Source organism: Dama dama, chromosome 5 (genome assembly GCF_033118175.1).
Source record: "Dama dama isolate Ldn47 chromosome 5, ASM3311817v1, whole genome shotgun sequence".
NCBI classification, from domain to species: Eukaryota; Metazoa; Chordata; class Mammalia; order Artiodactyla; family Cervidae; genus Dama; species Dama dama.
The window spans coordinates 130,683,754-130,703,644 of NC_083685.1; the positions used below are offsets into that span (position 1 = coordinate 130,683,754).

Consider the following 19,891-nt stretch of genomic DNA (forward strand, 5'->3'; position numbering starts at 1 on the left):
GAAAAGATCATAGTGGTCAAAGTGAGCCTCAGGTCGCAGGTGCCAGAGGCAGGAAAGATCAAACAGCTGCCAGCCTGTCATCACGTTTCACTTCCTGTGATTAAGGCAGTCTGGCTTCCACCTTGCTGACTAGATAATTTCACTACAAATACAGACTATTTTCTTCCCCAAAATAAAATTAATCCAGTTGTAAAAATGAGTTAAGATCTGTGCTCTTTTAAGACAAATGAAATGCATCTGAATCAATGTTTCCAAGCTTTTAAACAAGGTTATCAATTTTCTACTCCAATAATATGTAAATATAACATTTATGCTTTTTTAAAAACCACCAGGGAATTCCCAGCTTTTGTGCATTTATCTCCCTTTCCTTTAGCTTAATACCTGGTGATAAAATAGAAAATGGATTCTAACTCGAAGTTCTCATTATCCAGTCATCCATTCAAGCCACCTAGAAGTATTTATTACACCTAGACTTCTGTACTCCTTCTCAAATATTCTAAATCAGAAATGATCATGAATCCTTATTTTTAAAAGCTCCCAGATATGTTCTGTTCAGGCTCTAAGTCATGTCAGAAGTCGTGTCAGATACGGGGCTCATGAGTATGCCTAGTTTAGAAGGCGTTGCCCTTAAAATTCTAAAAGGTTATGAGCATTAAATAAAACCACCAATATAAAGACAATTCCAACATGGTATATGCTAACGCTCAGCTGTGTCCGACTCTGCGACTCCATGGATTGTAGCCCACCAGGCTCCTCTGTCCATTGGATTCTCCAGGCAAAAATAATGGGGTGGGGTGCATTTCCTTCTCCAGGGGATCTTCCCTACCTACAGACTGAACATGCTAAATGGTCACTCCCACGAGCATACATCGCGTTGGGAAAAAAGAACTCGTCCCGGTTTCCAGATTTATCTTTAATAGGAGCCCAGTCCAACAGGTGGACGGCACAGTTGCATAAATAAGGAAACTGGCTCCCTCTGGTGTTCAGGGTCTGTCATGACTGCCTGATGGTGCAAAACAAGAAGTGTCAAGGTCAGGAACTTAGAAAATTTCAGTTTTCATGTAAGAAGTCTCACAGCCAAATCACAGTGACCACAGTGACTGCGGATCTCCTCGAGGGGAAACAGAATAGGAAAACCGACCCCCAGAACGCTATCTGTAAAGGCTTTAAAATGCAGCTCACCTGAACAGGCCCATGTATACGTGTGGCTGGGTCCCTGTGCTGTCCGCCTGAAGCTACCCCAGCACTGTTCATTGGCTACTCCAGTATAAAGTGAAAAGCTTGAAATGAAATACAGCTCACCTGAGATTACTGGGAAACATACAAATTGTGGCCACGAATTTATATTATTATTTATCCACCTTTCCAGCAACTCAAGACGACTAACACACTAACGAGACTAGCAGCTTACCCCCTAGAATCTGACCCAAACGTTCCTGTCTCTACACGGGGGCTCCCTTTAAAAAAATAATAATAATAATCGTTTATTTTTATTCCTTGACCACGGTGCAGCCACGTGGGCTCTTAGTTCCCTGACCTGGGACGGAACCCTGGCCCCTGCCCTGGAAGCACGGCGTCTTAACCCCTGGACTGCCAGAGAAATCCCAGGGCCTCTCTCCCCAGCCCTGACTCCCGCGCTGACCTCCGGACCGTGCCACAGCCCGCTTAACCTGCCCTCAGCAGAGCCCCTGGTGCCCCTCCCCAGACCTGCTCCTTCCTCCACAGATCCTACTGACTCTGCTTTCTAACTACACCCATAGCCAGACCGTCTCTGCCAAGTCCGCCAGCAGCCCACCATCAGTGTGATCCGAGCCGGAGGACTGGTCACCTTCTAGCTGGCGTGCCCACTTCCACCCCTGACCGCCCTGGCCTCCCTTTTCCGAAGAGAGGCCTTGCAACAATCCTTTGAACGCACAAGTCATACCCGATCCCATTCACAACCTACAAATCCTTAACTGGGCTCCCCATGCCCTGCCTGGGGCTACAATCTGCTGCCTCGGTTCTGCCACGCTGGCTGCGCTGGCTTTGCTATTGCTCCTTGAAATCTCAGGCCTCGGGCCTCAGCGAGTGTGGTTCCCTCGGCCTGGTCCGCCCGTCCCTGACGTGTGCACGACCCGCGCCTCCCATCCGTCCCCCGCCCCTGCCCAGACGTCACCCCCCGAGGAGGCACGACCGAGCACCAGCAGACACAGCACTAGTTCTACCCCTCCGATCTTACATCAGCATTTGTCTACTCGTTCTTTGTCATTAAGGGAGATGCCACCTTTTACATCGGAGGATGGTTGCTTTACAGTGCCGTTCGCTTCTGCTGTATGATGATGTGAAGCAGCCATATGTACACACACCCCCCAGCCTCTCTCCCACCCCACCCCCAATCAAGGCGACAGTGAAAGTTGCTCAGTCGTGTCCGACTCTTTGCGACCCGACGGGCTATACAGTCCATGGAATTCTCTAGGCCAGAATACTGGAGTAAGGTAGCCTCTCCCTTCTCCAGTGGATCTTCCTGACCCAGGAATTGAACCAAGGTCTCCTGCATTGCAGGTGGATTCTTTACCAAACTGAGCCATCAGGGAAGCCCAATCAAGGTAGCAGTGGTTTTACTCACTGATATACTCCCAAGGCTTTGAGGAGGCTCTGGCACATAGCAGGTGATGCTCAAAAAATACAGCTGAAAAGATTATTTAGTGGGTTTCTCAGTTTTCATTGACTTTTTCAAAGATGAGCCTCAAAGGGCTCCTGGTAATGCCCTACTATGGGCAGGTCTACTCTGAGGAAGAAAATATAAGTCCACCGGAGACTAAACAAACTGAAAGAAAGCACCACTAGGGCAGGCAGCAGTCTTCTGTGTATGCTGGTTCCACAGCTGAGGAGCCAACTAACCAACCAAACGGCAAAATATTTCAGTTCAGTTCAGTTCAGTCGCTCAGTCGTGTCCGACTCTTTGTGACCCCATGAATCGCAGCACGCCAGGCCTCCCTGTCCATCACCAACTCCCGGAGTTCACCCAAACCCATGTACATCGAGTCAGTGATGCCATCCAGCCATCTCATCCTCTGTCGTCCCCTTCTCCTCCTGCCTTCAGTCTTTCCCAGCATCAGGGTCTTTTCAAATGAGTCAGCTCTTTGCATCAGGTGGCCGAAGTACTGGAGTTTCAGCTTCAGCATCAGTCCTTCCAATGAACACCCAGGACTGATCAGGATCCTTTAGGATGGACTGGTTGGATCTCCTTGCAGTCCAAGGGACTCTCAAGAATCTTCTCCAATATCACAGTTCGAAAGAATCAATGTTAAAAAAAAAAAAAGCATAAATTCTTCAGCACTCAGCTTTCTTTATAGTCCAACTCTCACATCCATACATGACCACTGGAAAAAACCATAGCCTTGACTAGACAGACCTTTGTTGGCAAAGTAATATTTCTGCTTTTTAATATGCTGTCTAGGTTGGTCATAACTTTCCTTCCAAGAAGTAAGCGTCTTTTAATTTCATGGCTGCAATCACCATCCGCAGTGATCTTGGAGCCCAGAAAAATAAAGTCAGCCACTGTTTCCACTGTTTCCCCATCTATTTGCCATGAAGTGATGGGACCAGATGCCATGATCTTAGTTTTCTGAATGTTGAGCTTTTAAGCCAACTTTTTCACTCTCCTCCTTCACTTTCCTCAAGACTCTCTTTAGTTCTTCTTAACTTTCTGCCATAAGGGTGGTGTCATCTGCATATCTGAGGTTCTCCCGGCAATCTTGATTCCAGCCTGTGCTTCCTCCAGCCCAGCGTTTCTCATGATGTACTCCGCATATAAGTTAAATAAGCAGGGTGACAATATACAGACTTGACATACTCCTTTTCCTATTCGGAACCAGTCTGTTGTTCCATGTCCAGTTCTAACTGTTGCTTCCTGACCTGCATGCAGATTTCTCAAGAGGCAGGTCAGGTGGTCTGATATTCCCATCTCTTGAAGAATTTTACAGTTTATTGCGATCCACACTGTCAAAGGTTTTGGCATAGCCATAGCAGAAATAGATGTTTTTCTGGAACTCTCTTGATTTTTTGATGATCCAGCGGATATTGGCAATTTGAACTCTGTTTCCTCTGCCTTTTCTAAAACCAGCTTGAAAACACTCCAGAAAGTTCCAAAAAGCAAAACTTGAATTTCCTGCACACCTGGCAAATATTTAAATAGCATTTACACTTTATTTACAACTATTTATACTGTATTAGGTATTAGAAGTAATCTAAGGGTGATTAAAGTGTCCTGGAGCATGTGCATAGGAAACACACAAATACTACACCATTGCACAGAAGGGATGTGAACATCCATGGATTTTGGTATTGTCGGGCTCGGGGGGTGGGGTCAGTTCTGGAACCAATCATCCTGCAGATAGAAAGACTGATGCTTGGAGGGCTGTGAATGTAAACATATTGCTGGTGCAGAATTTACTCTATATACATGCATACATATATGCTCAGTCACTGCAGCTGTGTCTGTCTCTGCAATCCTATGGACTGTAGCCTGCTGGACTTAAGCCGTTTTCCTGGGGCTTCCCAGGTGGTGCTAGTGGTAAAGAACCCGCCTGCCAGTGCAGAAGACATTAAGAGACATGGGTTCCATCCCTGGGTCAAGAAGATCCCCTAGAAGAGGGCATGGCAACCCACTCCAGTATTCTTGCCTGGAGAATCAATCCCATGGACAGAGGAGCCTGGTGGGCTACACTCCCTGGTGTCGCAAAGAGTCAGACACAGCTGAAGTGACGTAACACAGCATAAGCTGTTTTCCGGTAGACTTTTTTTTTCATGATGTCTCTATCGCTTTTTTTTTTTTTCCCGCCACATCAGGCAGCTTGCAGGATCCTAGTTTCCACACCAGGGACTGAACCCCGGCCCTCCGCAGTGAAAGACTGGAGTCCTAACCGAGGACCGCCAGGGAATTCCCTCAAGGACGCGTCCTTCCCTCTGTGGCTCAACTGTATTGTGTCTTTCTCTTTGGTGTTAAAGCAAGGCACTGGGATTTCTGACTTTGAGCAGCCCCAGAGGGTCCCACTTGAAAAGAGGTTGAAAGAAAGTTTAATCTTACAACCTCTTCTATAAACAATCTGAAAAAAATCAGTTAGGTCTCCTGCTTCTGGTGCTGTCCTTATGAGGTCATGCAGCATAGTGAAGGCAAAGCTTAACTTGGAAGTGAGGGAGATCTGGGGTCATCTCTGCTGTTGGTGTAACTACACACAAGTTCACACAAGCCTGAGCTTGAACCACGTTATTCACAGTTCGCAACTTCGCTTTCCAAAAGTGAAAAGGATGCACCAGGCCCTTGGCAACGTAAAGAGAGAGTTTAAAAAAAAAAAACACCATCCGTTCCAGGGAATCACACCAGGTCCCCAAAGCACATTCATGGGGAATCCAGAAGCCTTCACAGGGACCCCCAGCTCAGCCGATATGAACACTGTCTGCATACACTGAAGACCCCGCAACCTTTTCCTTCCAAAAGCCTCACTCTCCTATTAATTCAACTTCAAAGGGACACGTTCCCACGCAGACTGGAAACGGGTCATAACAGCACCGGACTGTCCAACACGGCAGCCAGGAGCCATCGGACCCGCCCGCCGCTTGACATGCGGCCACTGGGAACTCAGACGCAGCGTCCCAGCAAAATATAGACGGAATTTGAAGACCTAGTCTGAGAATATAATGTAAAGTGACATAAGTCAGACGGAGAAAGACAAACACTGTGGGCCATCACATACGTCTGGGACCGAAAAGAGCAGAGCTGCTAAAAACGGAACAGAACGGTGGTTATCAGGGCTGGGGGCGGCGCAGCAGGAGCGATGGGGTTGAAGGTCCAGACTCGCCGGTAGCAGAGAATCTGTCCCAGAGAGCAGCGCACAGTACCGCGATGACAAGCACCACCATATATAAAACAGAAACCTGCCAAGAGACCCGTCTTAGTTCGCCCCTCCCCCGGCGCCCCGCCCCCCGCCCCCACACGGAATGTAACATACCTCAGGGAGCCCGCGCGGGTCACCTGTTGATAACACGGGCGAAGGGGAGGCCGGAGCTACACCATCACGTGAATGTCACCGCCTCTGTCCGCACGCGCTCACGGGCTCCCAGGAACGGCGCAGGGCCCGGAGCCGCTCTGAGGACCCACGGGCACCGAGGAGTGGGCAGGGTTGACGCGCAGAGGCCTGGCCTCGCCCGGCCGGGCCCGCACGGACGCACTCCCGGCTCCGCGCGCGCCCCGCGCCCCCGCGCGGCTGCGCTCCGTTCCGCTGGGTCGGTCCGGTCCCGCCGCGGCGACGCCCGCCGCGCCCGCCGGTCCGGTGCAGTCCGGTGCGGGCCGGTGCGGGCCGGGCCGGGCGCCCTGGGCGGAAGCTGCCGGGCGCTTCCTGCGGGGGGCGGGGGAGGGGAGGGCCGCGGGGGGCGGCGCGGGCATTTCTGGGGCGCGCCCGGGGTCCGGACGGCGCTCGGCCTCCGCGTAGAGTCCCCGCGGCCTGAACTTGAACCCCGACCCTTCCCGTGACCCGAGGGACCCTGCTAAGTCCCTGCGCGCCGCCGGGCACGCTTCGGACTCAGTTTTCTAGAATGGTGTTCACACGGTGGAAAATTACTCTTTCTTCTCAAATACCTTGTTGGTTCAGCGTTTGCAGAGCAAAAACTGCATAGGTTTTTGTCATTAAATGAGAATCATTTTTAAAAACTACAGACACTTATCCATAGTGTTTTAACTTTAATTGCAAGAAACAAATTATATTGTTTAACTTAACCCTAAGAAGTGTTCCAAAAGTAAATGCAATGCAGTCATTGGTGACAAATAACACCCAAGTGAGGATCGCAGAGTAGACGCCAAAGCTGCCGCTTGCGACGGGAGGGGCCGGTGTAACAGACCTGGTTGCTGGTCTCGCGGCGCAGTCTGTGCGGACAGACTTCTGTCTTCACCGAACAGCTGGAACCCCGCCCCCGTGCACAGTTCGTGGAATCTGAGTTCTTTTAGGTTTGCAACTGAAGCTGACCTACGGGACGAACACTGTGCTCGCCCTGCAGGGCAATGAAAGGAAACTGAAGGGAATGGAGAAGACCTAAAGCGTGTACCTCCGGGCGGAAATAAAACCCACAGCAGATCCGTCAGAGTCCACGCTGCATGGGTCCCCTTTGCAGTGTTTCTGAGAAGACCTGGTCTCTGCCCTCCAATTAGTTCTAATGACAAACCACCGATTTCTAAATGACTAGAGGTTCACCGAGCAGGAGACTGGAGGCGAAGCCATTGATTTGGTTCTAAAATGTGCTTTAAATCATGCTGCGTAAATAATAACAGTGCTAGGATTCAGGCGAAAACGGTGGAAAATAAAGATTACCTTTAGTTTCACCCTCCAGGTTAAACGAGAAGTGGGAACTCCTGTCTGCCGGCATGCGGTCACGTGATTTGCTCTAGCATCTAGATTTCCCGGATCCAGCAGTCTGTCCGGTCTTAAATTTTTAACCTGTTCCCCACCTGGACATCCAGCCCGTGTTCCCAGCCTGATGTGAGCATCTCTGGCAGAGGCACAGGTAACCGGCCGCACGCTGCCCCTCACTCATGTAAACATCAGCGCAAAGGAATGGGAGATTACTGCAGGAATAAACCCAGCACCTGCTCTAGGCTTTAAGAAGAATGCAACACTCACAACCACAAGCACCACTGTGTAAAAGGGAAGAGCAAATGTGAGTCCATGTTGGAACAGTTTCCTTTCCTTTAACCTCTGTGCTCTGTTGCCGTTGCTGCCAAGAATGCCGGGGACCTCTCAGCAGTCCCGTGGTTAAGACCGCACTTCCCCTGCAGGGGGCGCAGGCTCCAGCCCCGGTGGGGGAGCGAAGATCCCACGTGCCCCCAAGTGCGTTCAGAAAAAACCGCTTGTGGCCTGAAATACACAGCAGAGCGTTTTCAAGGCTCTGACCTTTAAAGGGGTAACACTTTTCTGTTCATATACAGAGGAAAAGCTGCAGAACAGAAAGTAACATCCGTCGTGTTGGAGGTTTGTAAGAAGGTGGTGATGTGACTTAAGTGGACAGCTCCCAGAGCAAAGGATGCAGACACCAAGAAGGTGCAACAACCCCCCACACCCCCTTCCCTTTTAGTACAAAAGCCGCCTGAGTTCTAACTCTGCTGGGCACGAGTCCACCATCTTCTCGGTCTGCTGGCTTTCTGAAGAGTCACTATTGCTTGCCCCCAAAACTCATCTCTCGATTTGCTGGCCTGTCGTGCCAGCGAGCAGTATGAGCTCGGACTGGCTGACAATCGTGACATGTTATCTGCAAGACCCCTGGCAAAGGACTCCCTCTGTGAAAGCTGAGAACAGCGGCGTCCCCACAAGCACCAACAGCGGGGCAGGATGGGCACCGTCAATGCCGCCTGGAAATACTCCCCAGGAGGAGCTCCCATGTCGAGCTGCTAAAAACTGAAGTGAGCTGTTGCTTCTTTCAGGGATCAGCTAACGATCAGCAAAGGAAAAAAAGAGGCATAGTGGGCCCAAGGCTGGAAGAGTTTGCAGAAAAGCAGAAGGCATGTGAATGGAGGATGTGGCAGGGTCAGCAGACGGGGGCACCTCTTTCTAAAAACTGCGCCAGAAATCAACCCCCAGAAATGATGTTCCTTGGAAACCCTTTCTTAGGTCAGAGATGGCTATTTTCACAGGATCTGTTTACTTACTAACTTCTCCTGGTCCTAACCTCTCATGAGATATAAACACATTTGAGGAATGGAAATGACGCGCTTGCTGCCACAGACCAGGCTAAGAGAGAAGAGAGTTTTGAGTTTTTATTCTAAATGAGCCACGGTTCAAAGTTCAGGTGCTGTTAAAAAAAAACCTCCACTCCACTGCCCAGACACAACACAGAATCAGCTTATTCCAATGAAGTACTCCCGCCAAACGAAAGCATGATGTGCACGTGTTTATTTGAATTACTCCTACTGAAGGTCCTTATTTCTGGAGAACAGCCAGGCATCTTGTGATCCACTCCTTCCACTCTTTAAAGGCTTCCACAGGTTTTGGCAAAGTTACCAGCTCCTCACGACTGTGTTGTGGAGTAACTCTAGGAGTGTCGGTGGACTCGGCATCAATCCACCTGACCAGCGCCTGGAAAATCAGAGACACATCTTTGAACAAATCACAGCAGAAGAGACTCAGGCACGAGAAAAACAGGATCTCCCAAATCATGGGATCTGCGTGGGTGACTGATGTCCCCCACGAAGATGCTCCACCTCATAGAGACGGCCGTGAAGGAGAGACCACGCTCGTCAAGGGTGTGCACCAGAACCACGCCCACCGTGAGCACACGGGACAGTCACAGGACACATGGGAGAGGAAAGGAGAGGAGAGAAGGGATGACATGGGTTTTTGAAGGTGGGAGAATGATTATTTTGTTTTCTCAGCTTGCCAAGGGTTCCACGAGGCACTGCAGTGTGTGCATGGGGACGTGTACACACCTGAAGTGTGCACACTGGGCTGGCAGGCATGCACACGTGAAGACACACGTGCAGACAGGGACTGCAGTCACAAATGTGGGTGGTCATACCCACGCAGGTACGCGGCGTACACTGACATGCTGGGCACCTGTGGACGTAGGGACATTCTTTCCTCCTCAACACCATCCCTTCCTCCTAATGAATATCACACTCCTGCCCCACATTTGGAAAGATAAACCACCTCCACATAGTTTTAGTTTTTTTTTTAGTTCTAGTTTTTAAACATGAATTTTGCTCTTCAGTATTTTACTCTGTTCTGCAAAGGCAAGAAGCTCTCTGGCCCTAAACAAACAGCAAATGCAGAAACCTCGTCACCAAGTCTCAGTGGGGTCTAAGCATAAGGCAAGTCAAAGCTGTTGATATTTCTTTGCATTTTTTTTAAACCACAGCATCCTGCTTACCTCTGCACTAACTTCCTCTGATAAATCACCTCCAGAGAAAGGCCTAATAGAAATGGTGGCTTGCTCCTTAAGTAACCACTTCCCCACTTACTTTGCACCGGTCTCTGAGCCGGAAGCCCACAGCGCTCTGCAGCTTGCGTAAGCAGATGGGGCAGAGGTCCAGCGGGCGCCGGTCGGCTTCCTCCAGGTGGTTGGAGCCTTGCATCAGGCAGGCCAGCCACTGGCAGTGCCGGAGGCCAAAGATGTGTCCGATCTCGTGGGTCAGAGTCTGCAAGACAGCCACACGGAGGCGCCCGTGTCAGCGGCAGCAAGGCAGCTCGTCCAGGAGCAGACCCACAGGAACCTGCTCCCCTCTGCTGGTCGCCAGGGCCTGCTCACTGGGCCCTCACCTGCCCGTGTCTCCTGCCCTCCTCTCTGTGCACCTCCCCCCGCGGACACCATGGGTCACTCCTTGGCGGGGCCGGGGGTCGGGGGGTGCCGCTACCCCCTGGATGCCAGCAGCACCCCTCCCCAGCTGTGACAACCAGAAGTCTGCAGGCTTGTCCAACATGCCCAGGGTGGCAAACTCACCCTGGTGGAGACCACGGATCTAGACAGGGACCTGCTGAAATTCAGTTCTGGCCCTTCCCCCAGATGCCGGGGCAGCAGGGGAGAGGAGGGGCTCGATCTGCATGACAAGTGGTCAAGGCAGGGAAGGCACAGCTGAGCCCCCACCCCTCGCCCCGCACAGTCTAGACTCTGCTCCAGCTTTACAGCCAGCCTTCTGCACCCATGGTTCCCCGGGCCACGCGGGGTGGCGGTACTTATGGAGTCAGAGAGACACCTGTGTGAGTGGGCCCGAGAGGCTAAAAGCCATGCTGCTTAAGGGTCAGTTGTACTTAGAAACCATAGTTCATCAGGTGTTGTTCTTGACCCCAACACACAGCCCTGGTGAACGTGGAGAAGCCCATGTCTCTGTCCACGAAGAGGACAGACACGAGGAGACAGGCTTTCCAGAGCGGGGCGGGGAAGGCTTCAGGAACAAGCAGCAGGACCATCAGCTGCAGGAGGTGACCCGGAGCCCCAGGGGAGGGAAGTCTAGGGGAGGGAGCCGGCGGAGGCCCAAGGGGAGGCCTGTTCTCCAGGAAGGGAAACCAGGGTGCAGGGGTCCTGCAGGCTTGGGGGGCTAGTGGTGGGGCAGCCTGACTTGATGACCATGAATTCTGGAATTAAGGTAACAGTAATGAGGTAGGTACAGGTACGGCTGTGTGTTATAGGACATAAAACAGGCCGATTCTGTACATGTCACTATGAGAGTGTCCCCATTTAAATTGTTTTTATTGATAACTTCAGTCAAGCGATATCCACCAAAAGTGTATACACGACACCAAGTCACTGACAAGGTGACCTTTAGGACTGGGGGCATATAACGTCAAAGGGCTCCGATCCCTTAAAAGCCACTGCTGACGCATCGCTTGAAGCACCCACCTTGCACGAGCGGAGCAGCAGCGCACTGGAGACCTCGGGAAGGTGATAGTCGTCGAACACCGAGTAGTCACTCGAAGACTTCCTCTCCAGCCTCTTCACTCGGCCTCTGTAGTGGGAGCTGTAGAAGTCCGTGCCGTACCTGGCAAAGCTGAAGATGCCCACGCCTGGGGGAAAACGACAGGTCGGCCCAGGGCGAGAGGAAGGTTCCCTCCTCTGGGGGAGCTACCAGCTAAGAGCCCGCGTGGGCACCTGGCCGGGGCAGGCACGCAGCCCCCAGGCTCGGGGAGGTCTGCCCGCCAAGGGGACTTCTGGCCCAGATTCCTCAGCCCTCTGCCGTCCGACCTGCTCTGCTCTGTACAACTCAGAGGTCTTGAGGTCAAATTCTTCAGAAAAAGAAAGTTCCAGAGAGTTTGTTTTCTTTTTCCCCATAAAATAAGTTATTTTCTCAGGAATTCCTTGGCAGTCAGTGGTTTAGACTCTGCACTTTCACTGCTAAGGACCTGGGTTCAATCCCTGCTTGAGGAACTAAGATCCTGCAAGCCTCGTGGGGTAGCCAAAAAAACACCACCCATTTTCTTAATCGGCCCAACCAAGTACCCAAAGGAGCAGCGGGTGTCAGGACCACGGGCGCTCACGCGCTCTCTGGAAGACTGCGGGCAATGGGTCTCCAGGCAGGCCCCTCCCTAAGGCACCTGTCCTCTCTTCCCTCTGCCCGCTGCTGCTCCCCAACACCTTGGAGACCATGCTTGGACCCCGCTTTCAGACTGAAGAAGCTCCCCGTCCTCCCATCTGTAAACAGCACAGCTCTCTCCACGGCTGGCGCCAGTGACAAGAACAAACATGCCTGTAACTGACTTCCTGTGACACTTCAGCTAGTCTCAGCCGTCTCTGTACACGGGGACAGACACACGCAGCTCACGCTACAGGGCCGGCTGTTTACAGCCCAGCTGGCTACACGGCCTCTTTCACGTAGGCTTCTCTTTTAGTTGCTAGTTTGAAAGCAATAAGGAACTTTTTTGATAAGGAAATGAATTCATAGTAAGTTTGTCAAACCTAAATTTGATTCAAAAAGAATGCATCTCACCCCACCTCCATATCTGAAATATAGGGAAGAGGGCATTCTAGAAGTTAAGAAAAAACTTACTTGACCTGCTAAACCTACTAAACCTACTCACTCTCAAGTGACTTCCTTTGACCAAACAAAGGTGGGCACAATTCACTACAACACCTTTGAAAGTGAAAGTCGCTCAGTCCTGTCCAACTCTTTGTGACCCCATGGACAGTCCATGGAATTCTCTAGGCCAGAATACTGGAGTGGGCAGCCGCTCCTTCTCCAGGGGATCTTCCCAACCTAAGGATCGAACCCAGGTCTCCTGCATTACAGGCAGATTCTTGACCAACTGAGCCACCAGGGAAGCCCATAATACCTTGAGCAAGAAATTTTTTTTCTTCTAATAATCCTACAAATACATTATTTCCTTTAGTAATTAAATATTTCTCAATTTTAAAATACCAATCTTTATAAACCTGCCGAGAACAAAGTCACCTGCAGTAAGGAGACCCCCTCACTGCAGGGCACACCCGCCCTGCTCCCTCATTACGTCTTCTCTCACGTCATGCAAAATTTAAGAAACTTATTGGGGAAAAAAAAGGAATTAAGCAGAAACACTTGGGGAGAATGCTTCCTGACCTCCTCGAATGCATAAGATAGACTGGTTAACAAAATCTAGATAGTGTTTAAAATTTTTTAATGGTTCTGGTTCTCTCAGGTTAATAATAAAAGATTTGTTTCGTACAACTTTTTGCTTCACTTTTTTTCTGATAGAAGGCTCGTAAAAAAAAAAATCAGCAGGACAGCACGGACCTGAGCCTCTCAGGGGGCGCGCTAACAGGTCGCGGTGGGCGGGCGGGCGGGCGGGTATGGGTGTGCACTCGCTCTGCTCAGTCGCTCAGCTGTGTCCAGCTCTTTGCAACCCCGCAGACTGCAGCCCGCCAGGCTCCTCTGTCCATGGGCTCGTTCAGGCACGAAAACTGGAGTGGGTTGCCATTTCCTCCTCCAGGGGATCTTCCCGACCCAGATCTAAGCTGCATCTCCTGCGCTGGCAGGGGGATTCTTTACTGCTGGTGTCACCTGGGAAGCCCGTGGCTTCGTGGGTGTGGGGCTAAAGGACTACAGAGACTACACATGGAGAACGAGAATGAAGGAGGGGTAGAAAAAGAGGCCTCACAGCACCCTGGGCCCCAGATCCGATGAATGGGAAGAGGGGGCTCTCTCTGACAGGAAGCCCTTGGCAGCGAGAGCTCCCCGCCCTGTCACCCTGAGGCTCACGCACTCCAGGCTGAATGACAACCTGTCTGCGAACCTGAGCCCGCACAGCCCCACCGCTGCTACCTGCTCCCGCCCCCAGAACTCCAGCGGGCAACCATGCCCCTCAGCTCAGTGGGCTTCTCCCCTTCGAACCTGTCTTAGATCCTGAGGGATGCAGGCAGAAATGGAAGAGTGGGAGAAGTGGAGAGAAGGCAAAAAAAAAAAAAAACCCAATAGGCAAAAATATGACTTGGCTTATAGAGCCTTTTCCTCCCCAGTGTTAAAATGCAGGATTCCCCATGAGTTATAGTTAAGCTTATTTCAGGTCAAAAACTGAAACTGACCATAAATAACAAAACGTCTGTTCTGAGACACAAGATATGCAGCACACACTTATAAATCAGTGCACAGCGACCTCATCTATGCAAGACAACTACGGAAAGAGCTGAAAAACAATTAGCAAAATTTCCGCTTCCATTAATGACAGTTCAAATACCCTTATTTAATTCACCCTGTCACTGAACTACCTATATTCGCCATCTGTTGCACTGAATGTCTATATATGTGTCAGCCACAAGTACACACTTTCTATGGATCAGCAGTTTTATGTAAATTATCTCAAAACAACACAGTGAAACAGGTATTATTAGCTCCAAGTGGTGCAGGCAGTGAATGGCTGAGCTGGGCAGGGGGCGGTGGGGGGGGAGGTGGGTGGAAGGACCCAGATCATTGGGGCCTATCAAGAGCATCCTTTCTGCTACGGTGGGATGCGGCACCAGAAATACTGCAAGGTCTTCACCATCTAAACTGTAATTGGTTGGAATTTTTTCCCTTTTTCAAAATTTTCACAATGAGTCTCAAGCTGAGCAAGTTTCTACCAACAATGTGAAAAAGGAATACCCTCTGTCAAAGAGGCCTGTCCAAAGACAAAATTCCAGGAGTCTCTCGGGTAAAGATCGATCATTGTTATTCCCACAACACAAAAGGCATCTTCGGGTTTCTTCTTTTTTAAGAACGTCAGGATCTGCCCTATTAAAAAAAAAAAAAAAAAAACTATGTTTAAGATATATTTATGTGTGTGTGTGTGTACATATACCTATACATTTTACTCATTTCAAGTTGTAAGGCTGTCCAGCTCACCTGCATGAATCTGAAGATTCCGTGTGCTATCATTGATTCTAAAGGAACATCTGGTTGCAGAGACAGGAATCGGCTCTAGGAGTTTGACTGTCAACCCGTAGAAGAAGGCTTCACAGTAGCCCTTGAGCCATTTCAAATATTCCTCACTGATACTTCTGGTGTTTCCCAGCAATCCTATGACAGATACAGAAGAAAATTTAAAGAGAGATTTTGAGATGATCAGAACAGTCTTTACCTCAGTCTACAGTTAGAAATGTGGACTTAGGAACAAATCAACTCTAAATTTTCAATACATATTTACCGTTCACTCAGGTGACCACGGATTAGAAAGACAGAAAACCTGGCTCTCTGGTGGCTCAATGGTAAGGAACCTGCCTGCCAACGCAGGAGACACAGGTTCGATCCCTGGTCTGGGAAGAGCCCCCAGGCCTGGGAGCAACTAAGCCCATGCACCACAACTACTGAGCCTATACTCGGTAGCTCAGGAGCAGAGATAGCTGAGCCCGTGTGCTGCAACTACCGAGGCTCGCCTGCCCTAGAGCCCATGTTCTCCAACAGGGCACAAGGAGAAACCCATGCACCGCCACTAGAGTAGGCCCTGCTTGCCCCAGCTAGAGAAAGCCAATGTGCAGCTATGAAGAGCCAGCACAGCCCATATATAAATAAAATTTTTTGAAAAAAACAAAACCTTCTTTTTCAAGGCAGTTTGGTTGCCCAACTTCCACTGTGGGAACGAATATCAAAAATGACTATAAAAACTTCCCTCTTGAATGAGAAAGACAAGGCAAACTGTCCACGGCAACAACACCATCACAAAACCAAACCAAACCCAGCGTATTGGCAAGACGCACCAATGCACTGTATGTAAATCGTCTGCTTCCCTGGAGAAGGGCTCTTTCTGTGAAGATCACTGAAAAACTCTTCAAAGTCTTGGGGAGCCTCAGGATGGGAGATGATCCAGTCTGACGGTGAATGCAAAGTAATGGGTCCAAAGAGATCGCTGTCTGGCCGGAAGGCCTCATTTAGCAAGCGCTGCTCCCCGGGGTCCAACTGCTCATACTGCTTCACAAGCTCTGGGTTCTTTGAGATGAGGGCCGTCTTCAGGGTGTGTTCAGAGTGCCGTACTGTTTGCATCTGCCAGAAGGACACACGTGGTCACATGGAAAATGCATATCCAAACTGGGGTCTTTACAGACATCATTTATTTCCCCCTGGAACGGAATGACTGATTGCTAGTGCCTGGGCGTCATCACCAGAGAACTGCCTGCTTCCACCGCTTCTAATCAGTTTCTTAGGGGGACTTCCCTGGTGGTCCAGTGGTTAAGAATCTGACTTGCAACTCAGGCGATGCAGGTTCCATACCGAGTCAGGCATAAGATCCCACATGCCTCGGAGCAACTAAGCCTGTAAGCCACAACTAGAGTCTATGAGGCGCAATGAAAGATCTCAGGGGTCGCAAGGAAGATATTGTGTGATGTAACTAGAACCCAACGGCAGCCAAACTAAAAAAAAAAAAAAGTCAATTTCCTGGGGAGGGTATCTGAAAGAGTGGAAAGACAATCATATGATTCCTTCCACCACCTCTTAGGGAACCTGCTCCCACTATAACGTTCGTGGTCACCCTAAGACACGACCCGATTCCCTATCTCCTTGACCTTTGGGTAATAATGATATTATGAGCTGACTCATGAGAGCCACATGAAACACATTCTTTCCCACGTGTCTCAAAGACGTTTCCGACCAAAGGGAAGTGCAACTCATGTTAAGTCCTGAGTTTCTGTAACCTGGCTGCAGGTTGATAACGGATCTCGGCCACTGAGGTGGTGTCACCCTAGGGAAGCCGTCAGGGGACCGAAGGAGCCAGACTCACACTGACAGGCCTCTTTCGCTCATGCGGCGTCCCCGCCTAGAGAGGTCATCCCTCCGTGTGACGGGCTCACAGCTGCTCCCCGAGGGGTCTGGGTGAGGGAAGAAGAGAAACGGGACGTCAGCGTGAGGAGCCCGCCGCGCTGCCTAACCAGGTTTTCTGCAGTTTAATGATGGGGAGGGGGGCAGATTTTTAGCGAATGGCTGTCCTCGTTGACAGCTGAACTCCGGGGTCCAGGGCCACCTCCAGAACGAAGCTCTCTCTCAGCAGGGCTCGACTGGGAGCAGAGAAGGGTCCTCACCGCTGCTGTGGGGCCGAGTCCCGTCCGGTCGGCCCAACCTTCACCGGCGGGGCGGCTCCCGCCGCGGCCCCGCCTTAGCGGGCCGGCCCGTCTGCGCCTGCGCGGGAGCCGCCACCCTGATGGGGAAAACGGCGGCGTCAGGGATCGGAGGTCGCATCCGAGGCCCAGCCGGGCCCGGCTCCCCCGAGACGCCCCCGCGCACCAGCTTCCGCCGCGGCGGCAGTTCCTCTCACACCCTACCCCGCCCCTCGACCACAAGTGTCCCCCTCCTCCACCAGCAGGCGACCCGGCCCCAGATCCCTCCCGACACCCTCACCCAGCCGGGCGTCAACGCCTCCCGCCCCCGGCGGCGTCCCCAGGCGCGTGCGCACCGCGCCCTGCGCCGTGCCCCGCCCCTTCGCGCACCGCCACGCCCCCGCGCTCCCTGCTCCGCACGCCGTAGCACGCACGCTCCGTCGCCCCGCCCCTTCGCGCGCTGCCACGCCCCCGCGCTCCCCGCACGCAATGTCGTAGCACGCACTCTCCGTCGCCCCGCCCCTGCGCGCGAGGCCGTACGGCGGGCTCGGAGCCCGAGTCCTAGTGACCGCTGCGTCCGCGAGCGAGGCGAGGGGGCGACGAGTCGCCGAGATCCGCTCCGCGCTCCCCTTTCCGCGCTGCCGTCCGGGGGCGCCGCTGTCCGGCCACGCCTGAGCCGCGGGGTCAGCTGCTCGTCTGCGTGCCGGGCGGGCCGTGGGTGCGAGCGGCTCCCCCGGCGTCACGAGCGGCGGCGACCCGGGCCGGGTTTCTCTTTCCCCGGACGCGCCCCTTGGTGGGACTTCAGGCCCGCGGCCTCTCAGTGCAGAACGAAAGGGGCAGCTCCGATCCCGAGGGCCTGGGCACGCTCCCCGGCCCAGCCCGGTGCTGCCCTTTCGCGCGGATGCTGTTCTGGCCGAGGCCGAGTGCTGCCCAGGAGACGGCCTGGCCGCATCCCCTCCCCGGCCCTTCCCCTTCGACGTGGGGGTCTCCTGTCGGCCTCCTCTCTGACCGGCTCCCTTCCCTCTCCCTCCAGTTTGTGCTGCGCTCGCAGCCCCTCTGTCCTGGCAGCTTCCTACTGGGAAGCCCGGGGAACACCTAACCCTTTATAACCGTTTCCCCAAACCTTTTCTCATACCTGTCCTAAAGGGGCTCCCGACTCCCCGCACCTAACCCTAGACATCCCTGCTGCCCCTCTTCTCTCCCCCACCCCCGCTTCCCTGGTGCCTCAGCTTCCCTGGTAAAGAATCCGCCTGCAATGCAGGAGACCCTGGTTCGATTCCTGGGTCCTGGGTCGGGAAGATGCGCTGGAGAAGGGATAGGCTACCCACTCCAGTATTCTTGGGCATCCCTTGTGGCTCAACTGGTAAAGAATCTGCCTGCAATGCGGGAGACCTGGGTTGGAAAGATCCCCTGGAGAAGGAAAAGGCTACCTACTCTAGTGTTCTGGTCTGGAGAATTCCATGGACTAGCCCATGGGGTCGCAAACAGTCAGACACGACTGAGTGACTTTCACTTCACTTTCACTTCCTCCCCCGCCTCACCCACTTCACTTTCACCTCCTGCCCTGCCTCACGGTTCACTCAAGAATACCTCTAAATTCCAGGTTTTCATTCCAAGCCCCTGTCCTGCCGCTGCCAGATAACCTCTTGGAAGAGGTTCTCCTGATTAGAAATGAGTGTGTGTGCCAGTCATCCTTGTTGTCCAAAAAGAAAATTTGTAACAAAATTAGAAGGGTAAAGAAATTCAGTGGCACTGCCCCCAGCTGGGTTTTGGAATAAAGGTACATAGAGGTAAACACTTGGAAATCCTGCAGATCTGAAATATTATTATTCAACCCTCATACCTGACTGTTTCCCTGGATTGGTGTGGAATTTTAGGCCGGAATCAGTTTCTCTCAGAACTGTGATAACTCTTCAATTTCTTTTTTATTCCAGTAACGTCACTTTGATTCCTCATCCTTGGTATGTTATTAATAATACCTGCTATTTTGAGGAACATCTTGCGATTTTCTCTTTATCCTTGGAGTGCTCAAGTTTTTTAAGTTTTTAAAGCTGTGTCCTAGTCTGAGAGGTTTGCCCCCACTTCATTTTGTTGCTCACTCATTGGGCCCTTCAGTCTTCTTTTTTAAAAGATACCTTGTATATCTTTTTATCTTTTTTTTTTTTTTTTGGTGGGGGATTGTGCTGCACGCCTGTTGGTTGGTGCATGCAGGCTTTCTTGTGGAGAAGTGAATGGCTACGCTCCACTATTCCTACCTGGAGAATCCCATGGGCAGAGAAGCCTGGTGGGCTACAGTCCAGGGGGTCGCAAAGAGTCAGACACCACTAAGGTTTTCTCCAGTTGCCGCAAGTAGGGGCTACTCTCTAGTTTTGGGGGCGCGGGCTACTGACTGCAGTGGCTTCTCTGCTGCAAGGCACATGCTGTGGGCGAGAGGGCTCTGTAGTTGTGCTGCAGCAGCCTGGTTGCCCCACAGCGTGTGGGATTGCCCCCACCAGGGAGGGAGCCCTTCAATCTTGAGATGCTTATCCTTCCATTCTGAGATTTTCCTCTATTATTTCTTTATAACTTCCTTCCCTCCCAATTTTTTTTTTCCCCTTGGATATGGGGATTTCAGGATGGGTCCCCTAATTTTCTTTTCTTTCCTATTTTCCCATCTATCTTTCTGTACAATTTTCTGAAGTTCTCATCAACTGTCCTTTCTTTTGCATATTTATTTTCAGACATTCTGCTTTTCAAGAGCCCAAAGCCCTTTCTTGTTCTGATTGTTTATTTTGCACCTTTTCTCATTTCAGGGGTAAAAGGTCGCCTCTTATCTCTCTACAGATATTAACTACACTACTTTTGAAGTTTTGTTCTGCTGTTTCCTGTATTCGGGTCTTTTGCTTTCATGTTCGAATGTTCC

General features: G+C 51.5%; 2 protein-coding genes across 10 annotated transcripts in view; both read right to left on the reverse strand.

The window, feature by feature from the left end:
* The window catches only part of ARSG (arylsulfatase G), a 100,865-nt gene extending 94,624 nt beyond the window's left edge, over nt 1-6,241 (reverse strand). For 3 of the 7 annotated variants that reach the window (XM_061145014.1, XM_061145013.1, XM_061145017.1), the window contains exon 1: nt 5,991-6,239. The gene's annotated coding sequence lies outside the window, so the exon portion shown is untranslated. Of the gene's footprint in view, nt 1-5,990 lie in introns of all 7 variants that reach the window. The other 4 variants (XM_061145011.1, XM_061145006.1, XM_061145015.1 and 1 more) reach the window with 3 other exon arrangements.
* A 2,523-nt stretch (nt 6,242-8,764) lies between these two features.
* Nucleotides 8,765-17,308, reverse strand: AMZ2 (archaelysin family metallopeptidase 2). Of its 3 annotated transcripts, XM_061145028.1 has the most exons (9): nt 17,291-17,308; nt 16,975-17,090; nt 16,677-16,764; nt 15,658-15,940; nt 14,807-14,980; nt 14,567-14,695; nt 11,359-11,522; nt 9,983-10,159; nt 8,765-9,101 (listed from the first exon to the last, which is right to left on the reverse strand). In XM_061145028.1, the coding sequence occupies exons 4-9, from the start codon at nt 15,938-15,940 to the stop codon at nt 8,946-8,948; spliced, it is 1,083 nt and encodes a 360-aa protein (XP_061001011.1). In that variant the 5' UTR covers nt 16,677-16,764; nt 16,975-17,090; nt 17,291-17,308; the 3' UTR covers nt 8,765-8,945. The 3 variants fall into 3 exon arrangements, with proteins under 3 accessions (XP_061001011.1, XP_061001010.1, XP_061001012.1); XM_061145027.1 differs by lacking the exon at nt 17,291-17,308 and having other exon boundaries at nt 16,975-17,200; XM_061145029.1 differs by lacking the exons at nt 16,677-16,764; nt 16,975-17,090; nt 17,291-17,308 and having other exon boundaries at nt 15,636-15,828.
* Nucleotides 17,309-19,891: the final 2,583 nt, after the last annotated feature.

Bases quoted from the DNA above. Each gene is read 5' to 3' on its own strand.
- AMZ2 (XM_061145028.1), bottom strand. From the start codon at position 15,940: ATGCAAACAGTACGGCACTCTGAACACACCCTGAAGACGGCCCTCATC. The intron at 14,696-14,806 runs GTGAGCTGGACA...TTTTTTTAATAG, and splicing joins GAATCTTCAGATTCATGCAG to GGCAGATCCTGACGTTCTTA. The intron at 10,160-11,358 runs GTGGGTGCTTCA...GCTGTCTTGCAG, and splicing joins TGCTGCTCCGCTCGTGCAAG to ACTCTGACCCACGAGATCGG.